Source organism: Oncorhynchus nerka, linkage group LG3, assembly GCF_034236695.1.
Source record: "Oncorhynchus nerka isolate Pitt River linkage group LG3, Oner_Uvic_2.0, whole genome shotgun sequence".
Classification (NCBI taxonomy): Eukaryota; Metazoa; Chordata; class Actinopteri; order Salmoniformes; family Salmonidae; genus Oncorhynchus; species Oncorhynchus nerka.
In genome coordinates, this window is record NC_088398.1 from 73166492 (window position 1) to 73184227 (window position 17736).

The window sequence follows — 17736 nt, forward strand, 5'->3', positions numbered from 1 at the left end:
GCCCCCCAATGGTGGAACAAACTCCCTCACGACGCCAGGACAGCGGAGTCAATCACCACCTTCCGGAGACACCTGAAACCCCACCTCTTTAAGGAATACCTAGGATAGGATAAAGTAATCCCTCTCACCCCCCTTAAAAGATTTAGATGCACTACTGTTCCACTGGATGTCATAAGGTGAATGCACCAATTTGTAAGTCGCTCTGGATAAGAGCGTCTGCTAAATGACTTAAATGTAATGTAAATGTAAAACCTTATGAACCCAGAACCCAGTTTTTCAAAGATAATTTGTAAAAAACTAAATAACTTCACAGATCTTCATTGTAAAGGGTTTCAACACTGTTCCCCATGCTTGTTCAATGAACCGTAATTAATGAACATGCACCTGTAGAACGGTCGTTAAGACACTAACAGCTTACAGACGGTAGGCAATTAAGGTCACAGTTATGAAAACTTAGGACACAAAAGATGCCTTTCTACTGATTCTGAAAAACACCAAAAGAAAGATGCCCAGGATCCCTGCTCATCTGCGTGAACGTGCTTTATGCATGCTGCAAGGGGGCATGAGGACTGCAGATGTGGCCAGGGCAATAAATTGCAATGTCCGTACTGTGAGACGCCTAAGACAGCGCTACAGGGAGACAGGACGGACAGTAGACCACGTGTAACAACACCTGCACAGGATCGGTACATCCGAACATCACACCTACGGTACAGGATAGCGGCAACAACAACTGCCCGAGTTACACCAGGAATGCACAATCCCTCCATCAGTGCTCAGGGTCCATGCTCATCTGCCTTAGGCATGCTGCAAGGGGGCACGAGGACTGCAGATGTGGCAATAGGCTGAGAGAGGCTGGACCGAGGGCTTGTAGGCCTGTTGTAAGGCAGGTCCTCAACAGACATCCCCGGCAACAACGTCGCCTATGGGCACAAGCCCACCGTTGCTGGTTGGATTCACGTTTATCGTTGAAGGAATGAGCGTTACATCGAGGCCTGTAATCTGGCGCGGGATCGATTTGGAGGTGGAGGGTCCATCATGGTCTGTTACAGCACCATCGGACTGAGCTTGTTGTCATTTTAGGCAATCTCAACACTGTGCGTTACAGGGAAGACATCCTCCTCCCTCATGTGGTACCCTTCCTGCAGGCTTATCCTGACATGACCCTCCAGCATGACAATGCCACCAGTCATACTGCTCTGTGAGTGATTTCCTGCAAGACAGGAATGTCAGTGATCTGCCATGGCCAGCAAAAAGCCCGGATCTCAATCCCATTGAGCACATCTGGGACCTGTTGGATTGGAGGGTGAGAGCTAGGGCCATTCCCCCAGAAATGTCCGGGAACTTACTGACTGTTACTTTTGATTTTGACCCCCCCCCCTTTGTTCAGGGACACATTATTCATTTTCTGTTAGTCACATGTCTGTGGAACTTGTTCAGTTTATGTCCGTTGTTGAATCTTGTTATGTTCATGCATATATTTACAGATGTTAAGTTTATTTTCAGCAAACACAGTTGACAGTGAGAGGATGTTTAGGACTCAGTCACAGCAGCCATCTTCCTCCTCTCTGACCTCTTCAATGAGGATCCCAGAGATCTCTCCATTATGGACAAGGTATGGGTATGAAAACCATTGTCAAAGGTGAACAGTTCTTTCATTCACATTTACCACAAAAACCAAGGTTTGAAGACTGTTGTGTGCACGTTTTGTTAATCATCTGTATATTTATAATTTTGTTTTCAGACTTCAGCCTCCCTACACCGCTGATGAATATAACTGGAAACCTTTTCGATCACCATGTAGTGTAAAATCCTTCTGGCTATGGATACGAAGCATATCAACACATTAACACGCCAGAGGATATACTGATTGAACTTGGAGCTCTGCTGGGAGTTTACCTCATATTTAGATTGTAGAATTGCCCTAAAATCCTAATAAACATTGACAACTATATTGTATTATTCTTGTTATTGTTATGCTGATTAATAATAATAGTGGGGGTGGGGGGGGGTTAAAAAACGATCCCCAAAAGGTTATTCGAGGAACCATTAAAGGGGGTTCTTTGAAGAACACTTATATGTAAGGGACATTTTGGTTAAACATCTTTAATGTTTGTATAATGAAAGATCTTTCTAAGACTGTATGGTTTCTGGCATTCCAAAAAGTTCATGCTTGTGTGTGTGTATGTGTACGTGTGTGCGACCACACACCATCAGTGCAGACAGCAAAAGATGCATGCTTGCTCCACTTCAAGGAACCTTTGACCTACTTCAGAGAAATGGCGTCTAGGATAGTTCCTGTTGTTTAGCACCTCACTAGAGGACTAGAATAAGCGGCTGTTGCTACAGAACAAGACAACCAAATTCACAGTCTGTACCCTTTACCCCAATTTCGTCTCGTTCTCCACACACATACACATACCAAGATCCCATGTTTTGCATCTGCTTGCATAAGAAAACTTGATTATATAACGCCTCCGTACTCTTGTCATCGAGCCCTCGACCTTCCACCTCAGAGTGGAGGGTCGACCAGCTTCATTATTGCAATTCTTATTAATTTTTTATTTTACCTTTATTTAACCAGGCAAGTCAGTTAAGAACAAATTCTTATTTTCAATGATGGCCTGGGAACAGTGGGTTAACTGCCTGTTCAGGGGTAGAACGACAGATTTGTACCTTGTCAGCTCGGGGGTTTGAACTTGCAACCTTCCGGTTACTAGTCCAACGCTCTAACCACTAGGCTACCCTAGTGTTTGAGGATTTAACAAAGTCTCTCCTTATCGGTTAGCATTTCCACTACATGTTCTTTTTTTAAAGGCAGTAAATTAGTCTGAATTAACTGTTTCGCTGCCAGACAAGGCTCCGCTGACAACCAGGTGTAGCGGTGATAAGGATTCAGTCCATGGTGCTGAAAAGAAAGCTCTGATGTTGTGACAGCTTTATGTAGGCCCCAACGATTTGTGTGCACCTGTTGTAACGCAAGCACTTGTTCAACGAAGACTGATCTTAAGTTCTTCTCATGGACTAGCTATCTAGTCAGACCTTATCTTCCTTCATAAATAAATCACCAATCACTTTATTGCACTTGTTCAATGGGAGATATATTTGAATTGTGGCAAGTTAACACTGTTATGGTAACTGGTAGAAAGTGAGGTAACACTTGGCAATAGCGAAGCTTGGCAAACGGTAACATGTTAAAGCATTCCAGCTGTGGTGTATGGCATAGGCAATAATACTGCTGTAACCGATAGCTACAAAATGGCATCACTTTGAGACTGCCTAACAAGAGTCTTAAAAAGGGTAAACAGTTACATGATAAAAGTTATTCCTAGATGTAAATAATGTCACATTTTGATGTAAACTGTTGCAGAAGTACTTGAAAAATAACAGTGGATAAGAAGAATAAAGCCAGTCCTGAAGGAAGGCTGTCTGCTGGTTGATGACCTAGCCATTGCCATCACCATCTGATTCAGGCCTGTACACTTCTTAATGGATGACAAAAACCAGCAGACAAAGTCCTCAAGGGTTACGTTTCTGAACATCCTTAGACATGGAATACATAGGAAAGCACATGATTTGGTACAGAACTGAGTTAACAAATATTCATCTGTTCGGTTGTAGGCTAAATTGTGGCGACATGCCTTGGGCATTTCCTAGAGGCCCACACTAAACCAAACTGATTTATTTGACATGACAGAGCTGGATTCACATTGAGGTTTGTAACCATAAGCCCATTGTTTGGTATTATTTTCCTCACATTTACTTTTGTCAAAATACCTTCGAAACTTTGCTCCCGTTTGTGTATAACCAAACATACTTGATATTTAGAGTGAGAACATCATTAATGCAAGTCTAAAGTACAGGATTTGGCAAATGTGTCATTTTCCATGCATTTGTTATACTGCATTTCCCACTCTCAAACTCCCCTACTGCACTGCAGTAGCCTACATATACTTATTGCACTCTATGGCAGCCGATATTCCATTCAAGTTTTGCAAAAGTGTATTGAACAGAATTAGTTGAAGTCTGTAGTTTTTTTTTTTTAACAATCTGTGAGTCACAATTCAATAACAAGGCTGTTTCCCATAAAACAAACACTGAATGTCAGAAACTATTGCATACAACTTTTCACACACACATTTCTTAAAATAATCCTTTGAAACAAGAACCCTTTGAAATGTTGGCCATTCAACTTTAAATACAGTAGGTGGGGTCAAAGTCAGTAATCTGTTCATAGTTGACTGATTCAATCAGTCCCGTTGTTTATCTCCCCAACTCTCCTGGTTTATTTGTGACTGTGAGATGGTTGATAAAAACACTAGGTCACTTCACAACAGCGGATCCCATATACAGGAAGCAGGTACACAGCAGATAGGGCTTAGGCTACATCAGGCCATGCTCGCAGTAAACAGGTGAGCTTTGTGATTACACTATAAGTAACTCTTGTAAACATAACCACACTCCCCATCTCGCACAAATTTGTAATCTTCCATACTCTTTTCCTTTCTCGGGCTAGCTCTTCTCTGGGCATACGTAAGAGAGGATAGTGTCAATCATGTTCTTGACAATGACTGGAGGCGGATGGAGCGCATGGGGGAGGTGGTGAGCAAGGGTCATCTCCCAGGCATCCACCAGCAAGACATCCAGACCCCTGAACATGGCCCTGAGCACACCGTCCAGCTGTACTGAGAACCAGTCACTATTGTACAGGCTCACCTCTGGGTCCAGGGCTTGGAGGTTGGCTGAACGCACCACTATCAGGGTCCCCGGAGCCCGGTCCAGAAGCCGCACCACTGCCCGTCGAATGTGGCGCAGCCTGCGTATGTAGACCTCTACAGGGAAGGTGCTAAAATGGGCCCAAACGCTGAGGACCACCACGGTATCAGGGCCTCCCGTCAGGCCGTCCAGCTCGTTAGCTACATAGCGCATCTCACTGGCAATGACAGTGGAGAAGCGTATTGGAGGACCGTGACAGCGGTATCTCAGCAGGATGTTGTGGGTGCTGTCCACTGCCATGAACGGCCCCACATTCCTAGGACTGTGAAGGTTGAACTCCTTCAGCTCTGTGATAACGAGGAAGTTGGACAAACAGAACAGAGAGTTAGAAAGCACACGAGACAGTGCACAGTGATTGATGTCATTGGACTTTAGCAGACAACACTCACCTGGGACAAAGGCATTGAGGTACTCGAACCACTGTCTAGCAGTGGAATCTCCATACATGTACACCACCTTGCCCTTCAGACACTGAGTAATGGCAGAAGAGTCGTTAAACTGATGCATTGCGACACCACCCAGCGCTCGCCATGACCCTTGGAAGTAATACCCAGATGGAGTGACCCTGATAGGCTCCGCTCTCACACTGCTGCTCTCCATCTCTGGTTTGTCTGAAAGAGGAGCCAGCATGATGCGCTAGCTAACATTACTTTGAAGGCACTGTACTTGTAAGGTTTTCATACCACTTAACGTATTCCACATTTTGTTACGTTACAGCCTGAATTCAAAATGGATTACATTGGGGGGGGGGGGGGGTTCTCACCCATTTACACGGGCGGCAGGTAGCCCAGTGGTTAGAGCAGGTAGCCCAGTGGTTAGAGCAGGAGGCCCAGTGGTTAGAGCGTTGGACTTGTAACCGAAATGTTGCAAGAACCCCGAGCTGACAAGGTAAAAATCTGTTGTTCTGCCAGATAAGGCAGTTAAGTCAATGTTCCTAGGCCGTCATTGAAAATAAGAATTTGTTCTTAACTGACTTGCCTAGTTAAATAAAGGTAAAATAAAAAACACAATACCTAATAACGACAAAGTGAAAACACGTTTTTAGAAGTGCTTGCAGAAGCATCTCATATAACATAAGTATTCACACCTTTTGTCAATAAATGTTAGAATCACCTTTGGCAGTGATTACAGCTGTGAGTCTTTCTCGGTAGGTCTCTAAGAGCTTTGCACACCTGGATTGTATAATATTTGCAGATTATTCTTTAAAAAGATGTGATTGGTTGTTGTTCATCGCCAGTCAACCATTTACAGGTCTTGCCATAGATTTCCAAGTAGATTTAAGTCAAAACTGTAACTCGGCCACTTGTGAACATTCATTGTCTTCTTGGTAAGCAACTCCAGGGTAAATCTCGCCTTGTTTTAGGTTATTGTCCTACTGAAAGGTGAATTAATCTCCCAGTGTCTGGTGGAAAGAAGACTGAACCAGGTTTTCCTCTAGGATTTTGCCTGTGCTTAGCTCCATTCAGTTATTTTTTCAAAATCCTGTAACTCCCCAATTACAAGCATACCCATAACATGAAGCAGCCACCACTATGCTTGAAAATATGAAGAGTGGTACTCAGTAATTTGTTGTAGTGGATTTGCCCCAAATATAACACTTTGTATTCAGGACAAAAAGTGTATTGCTTTGCCATGTTTTTTGCAGTATTACTTTAGTGCCTTGTTACAAACAGGATGTATGTGCATGCTTCCTTCTTCTCACTCAGTCATCTTCAGTTCTCTTCTGTCACACCCATTAAACTCTGTAACTGTTTTCAATTTACCATTGGCCTCAAGGTGAAATACTCAAGTGGTTTCCTTCCTCTCTGGACAACTGAGTTAGGAAGGACGTCTGTATCTTTGTAGTGACTGGGTGTATTGACATACCATCCAAAGTGTAATTAACACCATGCTCAAAGGGATTTTGAATGTCTGCTTTTTTCCCCCTCCTTTCTTTTTTAAACCCATCTACCAATAGGTGCCCTTCTTTATGCAAGGAATTAGAAAACCTCCCTGGACTTTGTGTTTGAAATTCAGAGTGAGTCCATGGAACGTGTGACTTGTTAAGCACATTTTTACTCCTGAACTTACTCAGGCTTTCCATAACAAATGAGTTGAATACTTATTGACTAAAGACATTTCAGCTTTTGATTTATTCATTTATAGACATTTATAAAAAAACGAATTCCACTTCGACATTATAGTCTGCACCCGCACAACCGACTGCCTGCACCCGCACGCCCGACTAGCATCACCACCCTAGATGGTTCCGGCATAGAATATGTGGACATCTTTAAGTACCTAGGTGTCTGGCTAGACTGTAAACTCTCCTTCCAGACTCATATCAAACATCTCCAATCTAAAATCAAATCTAGAGTCAGCTTTCTATTCCACAACAAAGCCTCCTTCACTCACGCCACCAAACTTACCCTAGTAAAACTGACTATCCTACCGATCCTCAACTTCAGCGATGTCATCTACAAAATAGCTTCCAATACTCTACTCAGCAAACTGGATGCAGTTTATCACAGTGCCATCCGTTTTGTTACTAAAGCACCTTATACCACCCACCACAGCGACTTGTATGCTCTAGTCAGCTGGCCCTCGCTACATATTCGTCGCCAGACCCACTGGCTCCAGGTCATCTACAAGTCCATGCTAGGTAAAGCTCCGCCTTATCTCAGTTCACTGGTCACGATGGCAACACCCACCTGTAGCACGCGCTCCAGCAAGTGTATCTCACTGATCATCCCTAAAGCCAACACCTCATTTGGCCGCCTTTCCTTCCAGTTCTCTGCTGCCTGTGACTGGAACGAATTGCAAAAATCGCTGAAGTTGGAGACTTTTATTTCCCTCACCAACTTTAAACATCAGCTATCTGAGCAGCTAACCGATCACTGCAGCAGTACATAGTCCATCGGTAAATAGCCCACCCAATTTACCTACCTCATCCCCATACTGTTTTTATTTATTTACTTTTCTGCTCTTTTGCACACCAATATCTCTACCTGTACATGACCATCTGATCATTTATCACTCCAGTGTTAATCTGCAAAATTGCAATTATTCACCTACCTCCTCATGCCTTTTGCACACAATGTATATAGACTCCTTTTTTTCCTACTGTGTTATTGACTTGTTTATTGTTTACTCCATGTGTAACTCTGTATTGTTGTCTGTTCACACTGCTATGCTTTATCTTGGCCAGGTCGCAGTTGTAAATGAGAACTTGTTCTCAACTAGCCTACCTGGTTAAATAAAGGTGAAATAAAAAAATTAAAAAATCGTGTGTCAGCTAGTGACAAAAAAAATCTAAATTTAATCTATTTTAAATTCAGGCTGTAACAACAAAATGAGGGAAAAGTCAAGGGGTGTGAATACTTTCTGAAGGCACTGTAGATTGATACAAAACACACACAAATACTGCATACCCACAAATCCAGTACAAAACTGATTATAAACTGGGTGGTTCGAGCACTGAATGCTGATTTGCTGACAGCCGTGGTATATCAGACCGTATACCATAGGTATGACAAAACATGTTTTTACTGCTCTAATCAATTAGGCACCTCGGGGGTTTGTGGTATATTGCCAATATACCACGGCTAAGAGCTGTATCCAGGCACTCCACGTTGCGTCATGGTTAAGAACAGTCCTTAGCCGTGGTGTATTGGCCATATAACACACCCTCTCTGGCCTTATTGCTTAAGCATACCATGCAATAGCATGCAGATCAAAAACAACAGTGTCCCAAAACATAGCCCTGGGGTACCCCTTGTCTGTCGATAGTCAGCTTGGATAGTCACACAAGGGGTTCCCAGGGCTCTGTGCTGGTGCAGCTCTTTTTCCTCATTTGCATGCACTCACTTGGTATGCTGGTTTTTCATTACACTTTCCAACAAATCCTAAACCTCCCACCTAGCCAACAGATCTGACCCGCTTTCTTACAGTTGCACTAGGATTGAACAGCATTCCTGTGTATATTAAGACACTGCGGAGCCGGCGCAAGATATGGCTCAGAAAATGTACCAAGCAGTCATTCAATCTTCTTGGTGTAACAGTTGGGATAATGGGACAGTTCAGTGTACAATGCATTTCTCATCCACAAGAATGCTGTCCGACCCTAGTGCAGCTGTAGGAAAGCGGGTCAGATCTGCTGGCTACCTCCCACCATACAAACAACCACGCGGATGCACACTAGCATGCGTGCAGCCTCCCCTTGCTGTCTTACCTTTCTTCTCAGGCTGCACAATGACACTGTCAGACCCGGAAGCATGAACACGGACTTTGATGTTTACACCACTGAGAAAAATCAAACAGACTTATTTTGTTTAAAAAAAATAATCATACACCCGAAACAAACATTGTAATGGTACATGTTACTAGCTAAGGCACAACTACTACATAGGTCTAACATACAGTCTTCACATACTCTCATCTACCACTCACTAACCTCTGGAAGAGCAGTGACTCTTTGTTGGTGAGCAGGTGTTTTTGGTAGCCTCCTTTGGCGTGGTTGATCCGCGTGTCACAGCTGAGCAGTTTGGGCTTGTAGCAGTACCATGGTTCACCTGTGTGAGGGTCCGTGTAATTGCACAGCGGCTGCCGGGTGGTTGGCAGGCACAGGTTGCACACGGTGGTCTCAGACAGGAATCCAGAGCGGAACAGACTCTTGAAGAAGACACGGTCGGGATGTTCCTCTCGTAACCGACGCAGCACAGCAACTGCCTCACTAGGATGGACCAGTGTCACCTCTACCCGTACAGACCCCTCCCATAGTAACGGGAACACGGCTGAGTAGAGCCCATTCCGGTGGTCCAGCACCTGTCCTGCAACACCCGCCCCCAACTCTGGGGAATGCAGCCGGGCCAGCAGGAAGTCCCCACCGTGACGCTTGGGACGCCCCTGGAAGTCATGCATATGGACTAGCGCCTCTAGCTGATCCCCCACATGCCACTCTCTCCCGCCCCCTCCTGGCAGGATTGCAAACAGGCTGTGTGCAGGGTCGCTGGTCTGCCGCAGGGGTCTAGGCGTCAGCCGAGGCTGAGGCTCTGGCCACGCGATGGACTCCAGGAGGTAACGCTGCTCCAGAGCCTCCTCGGCTGAGGGCTCCAGGCCCAGGTGGCCACAGTAGCTCCGGTTGTGATCCACAGGAGGTTGTTCATCTGGGGTGAAGGCTGAATGAATGCTGCTCTGGAACTGGTAGAGTGTCGACACTGTTTGGCAGTTGAGCTTCTGTAGAGGAGAAGAGGAAAGGTCACCAAGAGGGAGGGTAGTAATGGAGGATGGTGATTAAAAGACACACCCCCTCAGAGAGAAACACAGCTGCATGTGAGCTCTCACATTTTTCAACATGTTTTTTTTTACAAAAGGATAGATTTCAAGTTAGATAAACTTGGATTTTTCAGCAGGTACATATGCAGGATGCTACCCTCCAAAGCATGGCCTTCACTCCAGATAAAAACTCCAAACCAATTTTGACCAGAATTAACCAGAGATATTACTGCTTCCAAGTTATTTTTCCAAGCTATACTGAGGGTACTCTAGCAAACAAACAGCAGAGACCTGAGGACACCATCCAACCTGGAACTGAATGACTAGTGTTTGGTCTGATGCTATTTTGAAAGCCAAGAAGAAAAAGAAAAAGGATAAATAAAGTACATTACAATTATATATTTTAATGGGACGGAATGCTGAGTCTAGGCTGCCAGGCTTGGACAGACCAGATACAAATTCAATTAAACACTGAGGTGTGAAGTAAAAGGTGTCGAGGCCTTTGGGACCAACAAGTGTCAAGAGTCTTTGAAGCATCCTCTGAAGTCCCCTCCTGCTGTTCAAAGACCAGTCACTGGCATTTTCTACAAGAAATCTGCCTCCAGATGTGTTGGTCATTACTGAGACGTGTTTTTTATTTAACCAGGCAAGTCAGTTAAGAACAAATTCTTATTCACAATGATGGCCTAGGAATAGTAGGTTAACTGCCTTGTTCAGGGGCAGAACAACAGATTTTTACCTTGTCAGCTCGGGGATTCGATCTAGCAACCTTTTGGTTACTGGCCCAACACTCTAACCACTAACCAAGGAAGGAAGAGTGATTTGAATACTGATGTTAACCTTTCTGGTTATAACCTTTTTTGGCAAGACAGATCTTCTAAAGGTGGGGGAGTGGCAATCTTTACCAAGGATCACCTTCAGTGCTTGGTTGTCTCCACCAAGTCTGTCCCCAAACAATTTGATATGCTGGTTTAAATAATTAAACTTTCAAATAGCTCTTTGTTGACTGTTGCTGAGTGCTATCGTCCTCCATCATCACCGGCCTGTACCCTACCTGCCCTAAGCACTCTCCTGGCCCCTTACACCAAGTCTGAATTTGTTCTGCTTGGTGACCTAAACTGGGACCTGCTTAAACCACCAGACCAAGTCCTAAAGCAATGGGACTCCCTAAATCTTTCTCAGATTATTACCAATTCCACAAGGTATGACTCCAAACACAGAGAAAAGGGTACTCTCCTTGATATTATCCTCACATAATCCTGATAGGTAGCAGTCTGGTGTTTTCTGTAATGACCTTAGTGATCACTCTTTTACAGCCTGTGTTCGTAATGGCTGCTCAGTGAAACAACCTGTCGTGATTTGTCATAGACGCTTGTTAAAAAACTTTCATGACCATGTCTTCCTTTATGAACTGGCCTCTGTAAAATGGTATAGAATCAGCTTGTCGAAGAAGCTTGAACCTTCTTTTTTAATATTTTCAGTGGATTGTTAATAAACACGCCCCATAATGAAAATAAGAATTAAAAAGGTTCAGCCCCTGGTTCGACCGTGATCTTGCAGAGTTACTCCACCTCAAGAATTGCATTTGGTGAAAGGCTGGGCACACGCATACTCAGGCTGACTGGCTATTGTTCAGGCAAATGAGAAATAAGCGCACTCAGGCTATCCGGAAGGCCAAAGTTAGTTACTTTAAGGAGCGCTTCTCTCTCTCTAGGTCTAACCCCAGGAAGTTCTGGAAAACAGATAAAGACCTGGAGAATAAACCCTCCTCCTCACAGCTGCCCATGTCCCTTAATGTTGATGATGTGGTTGTTACTGACAAGAAGCACATGGCTGAGCTCTTTAAATCACCACTTCATTAAGTCAGGATTCCTATTTGACACAGCCATGCCTCCTTGCCCATCCAACATTTCCTCATCTCTCACCCCTTCTAATGCGACAAGCCCTGATGCTTCTCCCTCTTTTCCCCTGCCCCGCTACAAAGTTTCTCCCTGCAGGCAGTCACTGAGTCCAAAGTGCAAAAGGAGCTCCTTAAACTTGACCCCCAAAAAACATCTGGGTCAGATGGTTTAGACCCTTTCTTCTTTAAGGTTGCTGCCCCCATCATCGCCAAGCCTGTCTCTCCTAGCCTGTCTCTCCAAGCCTGTCTCTCCGGTCTCCTCTCCTGTCTCTCGCCAAGCCTGTCTGGGGAGGTTACCATTGCTTGGAAGGAAGCCACAGTTCATCCTTTATTTAAAAGGGGAGATCAAGCTGATCCTAACTGTTATAGGCCTAATTCTATTCTGCCCTGTTATTCAAAAGTGTTGGGAAAACTTATCAAGAAATCCAGTCAGTTGATTATTGACGTCTATAATATTCTCTCGGGTATGCAATCTGGTTTCCACTCAGGTTATGGATGTGTCACTGCAACCTTAAAAAGGTCCTCAATGATGTCACCATTGCCCTTGAATCAAAGCAATATTGTGCTGCTATTTTTATTGACTTGGCCAAAGCTTTTGATACGGTAGACCATTCCATTCTTGTGGGCCGGCTAAGGAGTATTGGTGTCTCTGAGGGGTCTTTGGGCTGGTTTGCTAACTACCTCTCTCAAAGAGTGCAGTGTATAAAGTCCTAAAATCTGCTGTCTCAGCCACTGCCTGTCACCAAGGGAGTACCCCAAGGCTCGATCCTAGGTAGAGGTCGACCGATTAATTGGAATGGCCGATTAATTAGGGCCGATTTCAAGTTTTCATAACAATCGGAAATCTGTATTTTTGGGACACCGATTTGGCAGATTTTTACAATTATTTTTTTACACCTTTATTTAACAAGGCAAGTCAGTTAAGAACACATTCTTATTTTCAATGACGGCCTAGGAACGATGGGTTAACTGCCTTGTCAGCTCGGGGGATTCAGCTAGCATTAAACTTCTTATAAAAAACAATCAATCATAATCACTAGTTAACTACACATGGTTGATGATATTACTAGTTTATCTAGCGTGTCCTGTGGTGCATATAATCGATGCGGTGCGTATCGTTGCTCCAATGTGTACCTAACCGTAACATCAATGCCTTTCTTAAAACCAATATACAGAAGTATATCTTTTTAAACCTGTAAATTTAGCTAAAATAAATCCAGGTTAGCCACTAATATTAATCAGGTGAACTTGTGTCACTTCTCTTGCGTTCATTGCACGCAGAGTCAGGGTATATGCAACAGTTTGGGCCGCCTGGCTCATTGCGAACTAATTTGCCGGAATTTTACTCAATTATGACATAAAATTGAAGGTTGTGCAATGTAACAGGAATATTTAGACTGATGGATGGCACCCCTTAGATAAAATACAGAACGGTTCCGTATTTCACTGAAAGAATAAACGTCTTGTTTTGATACAGTCTTATACTCAGCTGTCCCCTCCCTTTCTTAGTGTCCTACAAGCTTTCTCTACACTTAACCTTGTTCTGAACACCTCAAAAACAAAGGTCATGTGGTTTGGTAAGAAAAATGCCCCTCCACCCATAGGTGTCATTACTACCTCTGAGGGTTTAGAGCTTGAGGTAGTCACCTCATACAAGTACTTGGGAGTATGGCTAGATGGTGCACTGTCCTTCTCTCAGCACATATCAAAGCTGCAGGCTAAAGTTAAATCGAGACTTGGTTTCCTGTATTGTAATCGCTACTCTTTCACCCCAGCTGCCAAACCAACCCTGATTCAGATGACCATCCTACCCATGCAAGATTATGGAGACATAATTTACAGATCAGAACGGTAAGGGTGCTCTTGAGCGGCTAGATGTTCTTTACCATTCGGCCATCAGATTTGCCACCAATGCTCCTTATAGGACACATCACTGCACTCTATACTCCTCTGTAAACTGGTCATCTCCCACTGGTTGATGCTTATTTATAAAACCCTCTTAGGCCTCACTCCCCCCTATCTGGGATATCTACTGCAGTCCTCATCCTCCACATTCAACACCCGTTCTGCCAGTCACATTCTGTTAAAGGTCCCCAAAGCACACACATCCCTGGGTCGCTCCTCTTTTCAGTTCGCTGCAGCTAGCGACTGGAACGAGCTGCAACAAACACTCAAACTGGACAGTTTTATCTCAATCTCTTCATTCAAAGACTCAATCATGGACACGCTTACTGACAGTTGTGGCTGCTTGTGTGATGTATTGTTGTCTCTACCTTCGTGCCCTTTGTGCTGTTGTCTGTGCCCAATAATGTTTGTAGCATGTTTTTGTGCTGCTACCATGCTGTGTTGTCATGCTACCATGCTGTGTTGTCATGTGTTGCTGCCTTGCTATATTGTTGTCTTAGGACAAAACACACATCACAACAAGAGAGACAACACTACATAAAGACCTATCTTTATATCGTATTTATTTTTTATCCCAGGCTCCCGTCCCCACAGGAGGCCGTCACTGTAAATAATAATTTGTTCTTAACTGACTTTCCTAGTTAAATAAAAGGTTAAATTAAAGAAATGTGGGAGAAAGGAAGAAACATCAAAGCACATTTCACTGCTGAAGTGGTTGTTCAGCTTATAGGCCTATCACTGTCCCATTTTGTTGACATTGTCCTTAATATGATGATATTAATGATAAACAACACATTCATCACAAAGGGGAAACGGAGTAAAGAAACAATAGAGGAGGTAGTGAAAAGGAAGGGAGTTTCTGAGCGTTAACTAGATGGTTTCATACGGAAAACAACTGGTTTTTTTCTCTCTCTCTCTCTCCTCCACAATAGAGCTAGAGTTCCTCAAGCGCCAGCTGAAAAAACGAACTGAGCCCCTCCGCACTTAGAAATAGGGAAGACAGAGTTGTGGTGATCCTTCAGAATGATTTGTCCAACCCCCACTCCCTCCAATCAGAACGCTTACTAGAGCAACTCCAACAAACATACCTTTCTCCCCTTCCCCTCCTCACCTCAAGAGTGTGAATGTTGCGCAACAGGAAGATGATTCCAGACAGGGCCAGAAAAAAGAAGATAGGGGTGTATTTGGACAGGTTCTTCCAAACAGTGCCTCCTTTCTGCCTCCCATGATCAGGCCCAGTCTCACGGTCTGATGTCACCATGGCAACGGTGTCATGCCACTATCAGTCCCCCTGATATAAGCAAAGTCAGAAAGGAGTCAGAAGCCAACAGTGGGGAAGTGTTTGCATTTACATTGAGCATGGAACCCTAGGTTAACAATTCAGATTTCCTGTTTTATGAAGCACTTACTTTGACCTCACTTTTCATTATAATCAATCTACAGTCAGAAAGGAAAAGCACTTGCAGAGTCATATATCATTGAACTGTTAGCTCTGGGGTGGAGAATCCAGGTTCATTTGAGGTAATATCTTGGTATTCCAACATTCAGTACACTACTCAAACCTACTAGCCAGCTGTATAGTTCACAATGCACTTTACAGTTACTACTGCTGCAGCAATTTCCAGCCAGTAAATTAATGATTTGTTCAGGCAACAAAAATATCTGTCTCACGAGTGTGCTGCTCTGTTTTAAGATTTGTAATCTACTTATTCTGGAACAGCCAGCCATAGGACTGCTAACTATGTCTATACCGGGCAGACCATGCAATGATTTGCCTTTATTAGTCCATGCTACCTGCAGTTGGCTACATACTCTAGCATTGGTACTAACCTACCACCACGGTCCGTGGATCGTTTTTCCCAAACACATTTATCAGTAACAAAAAAATAGACAGTGATGTCAACAGATGGAGGGCAGAACGGACTGTCCACTTTAGATGCAGTGTTTGCTCTGCTGCACGTCATAGCTGTATAGAGGAACGAATATAAATATATGTTCGTGTTAACCAATCAAGCTAACAACTGTAGTATTCTTAGCAGCTAGCGTTAGCCAATGCGATTTCTGTGTTGACTCTTCTAGCTAGCCAGCTAGCAAGCTTGCTTTCTTGCTACTTGTACATGCACATATCTGACGTGATAGCGAAATATGGCAAATGCTTACTTAGTTGAAACAGAAAGTTGCGTTGCTAGAGATGATCTCACTGTCACACGATGTGCCTTTGTGCGGCTCTGCCAAACATACCATCTGCTGTGATTATACCAATCATATTCATGTTCACCACTGCGCGTATCAGCTCATTGTGTCGTTTTACGAATCTGTCAGATTTCAGAGCGAGATTCATCCGTTTACATTTTTGATGAAACACAACATCGTCTTCCGGAGAGTTGCAGTTACCCCAAGCAGTGCTGTAGATATGATAGAACGTCACCTTAATAAAATCATATCAGTACAAAGCCCTCCCCTTCTTGGCGAGGCTTAAAGCACATATACTGGAAATCAAGTGTAGCATGTTATTTTTATACCTTAGTGGTGGAGACCACATGTTTTTTGTTCTGCGAGTTTATTTGACCCAGCATACCGCTATTTTGGTTGTTAGAATATACAAATTATGCCGTTGCTTTTATCCATGTAAACTGAACTGTAGGTTGGCTGGCCTTCAATGGATGTTATTCAATTATGTATAATATTACTGACTGCTGATCTGGGTTATAGTGTCACCATGGGGCATCAGTGAAAAGGAAGAATGGGTGCAGACGGACCCAGAAAGTGATCCCGTATAACGGTCCCGTTATATTGATTTAATTGTCGCACAGAAAAGGCAACGAGGCACATCGGGTGATGGTTTAGATGGAGTTGGGGTAATATACATTTGGTGTTTAAGGGGTTTGGAATTGGCCTGAGGAGGGTTGTGGCCTGTGAAAGGGAGATACAATAAGAAAGGGGACAGATAAAATACACACAGATACATAAAGTGAGCATGACAGTCAAGGAAGAGTCAGGTGACCAAAGATGGAGGGTAAAAAAAACATGCGTAGACATAGGGGTCGAAATAAATTAAGGTTAAAGTTAGATTAACGCCTCGATCTCACCGACAGTGATATGCATTTCGGTACACCAAAACTACATTCATTTCCAGTGGAACGCTGCGTTTGCCTTGCAGCATTGCGGAGGCAGTGGGTTCTGTGTGGTGCAAATGTTGGGATTTATCGAACGTATTCGTCAAACTGTATGTGTAGACGGCTTGACAGAAATGGTAGCAGAAGGTGAATGTTGAACCTTTGCTGCACACATATCCAGATTATGCTACTGTAGGCACCGTACCATTTTGCCCCAAAACAATGTCGGTGTGATCGAGGCTTGTTAGGTTTCAGTATAAAAGTGACTTCAGAAAATATTCACACCCCTTGACTTTTCACAAATTTTGTTGTGTTACAGCCTGAATTTAAAATGGATTACATTTAGATTTTGTGTCAATGGCCTACACACAATACCCCATAATGTCAAAGTGGAATTGTTTGTAGAAATGTTTACAAAATGAAAAGCTGAAATGTCTTGAGTCAATAAATATATGAATATACTACCATTCCAGTGTTTTACTTGCTATATTGTATTTACTTTGCCACCATGGCCTTTTTTGCCTTTACCTCCCTTCTCACCTCATTTGCTCACATTGTATATAGACTTGTTTATACTGTATTATTGACTGTATGTTTGTTTTACTCCATGTGTAACTCTGTGTTGTTGTATCTGTCGAACTGCTTTGCTTTATCTTGGCCAGGTCGCAATTGTAAATGAGAACTTGTTCTCAACTTGCCTACCTGGTTAAATAAAGGTAAAATAAAATAAGTATTCCACACCTTTGTTATGGCAAGCCTAAATAAGTTCAGGCTGTAACAAAATGT

The 17736-nt window shown here is 43.5% G+C and overlaps 1 protein-coding gene across 1 annotated transcript; it reads right to left on the reverse strand.

The window, feature by feature from the left end:
* Window positions 1–3071: 3071 nt before the first annotated feature.
* Window positions 3072–16278, reverse strand: LOC115113285 (NXPE family member 3-like). The gene is made up of 6 exons (XM_029640798.2): window positions 15995–16278; window positions 14946–15125; window positions 9209–9990; window positions 8987–9057; window positions 5166–5387; window positions 3072–5063 (listed from the first exon to the last, which is right to left on the reverse strand). Exons 2-6 carry the CDS (start codon window positions 15093–15095, stop codon window positions 4513–4515), a joined length of 1776 nt encoding a protein of 591 aa, XP_029496658.1. The 5' UTR covers window positions 15096–15125; window positions 15995–16278; the 3' UTR covers window positions 3072–4512.
* Window positions 16279–17736: the final 1458 nt, after the last annotated feature.

What these genes read in the sequence shown, in the direction of transcription:
- LOC115113285 (XM_029640798.2), bottom strand. Translation starts at nt 15,095, where the DNA reads ATGGTGACATCAGACCGTGAGACTGGGCCTGATCATGGGAGGCAGAAA. An exon ending in GCAACATTCACACTCTTGAG is followed by an intron (nt 9,991 to 14,945) that starts GTGAGGAGGGGA and finishes TCTCCTCTACAG; the next exon opens with AAGCTCAACTGCCAAACAGT. An exon ending in GAGTCACTGCTCTTCCAGAG is followed by an intron (nt 9,058 to 9,208) that starts GTTAGTGAGTGG and finishes GATTTTTCTCAG; the next exon opens with TGGTGTAAACATCAAAGTCC.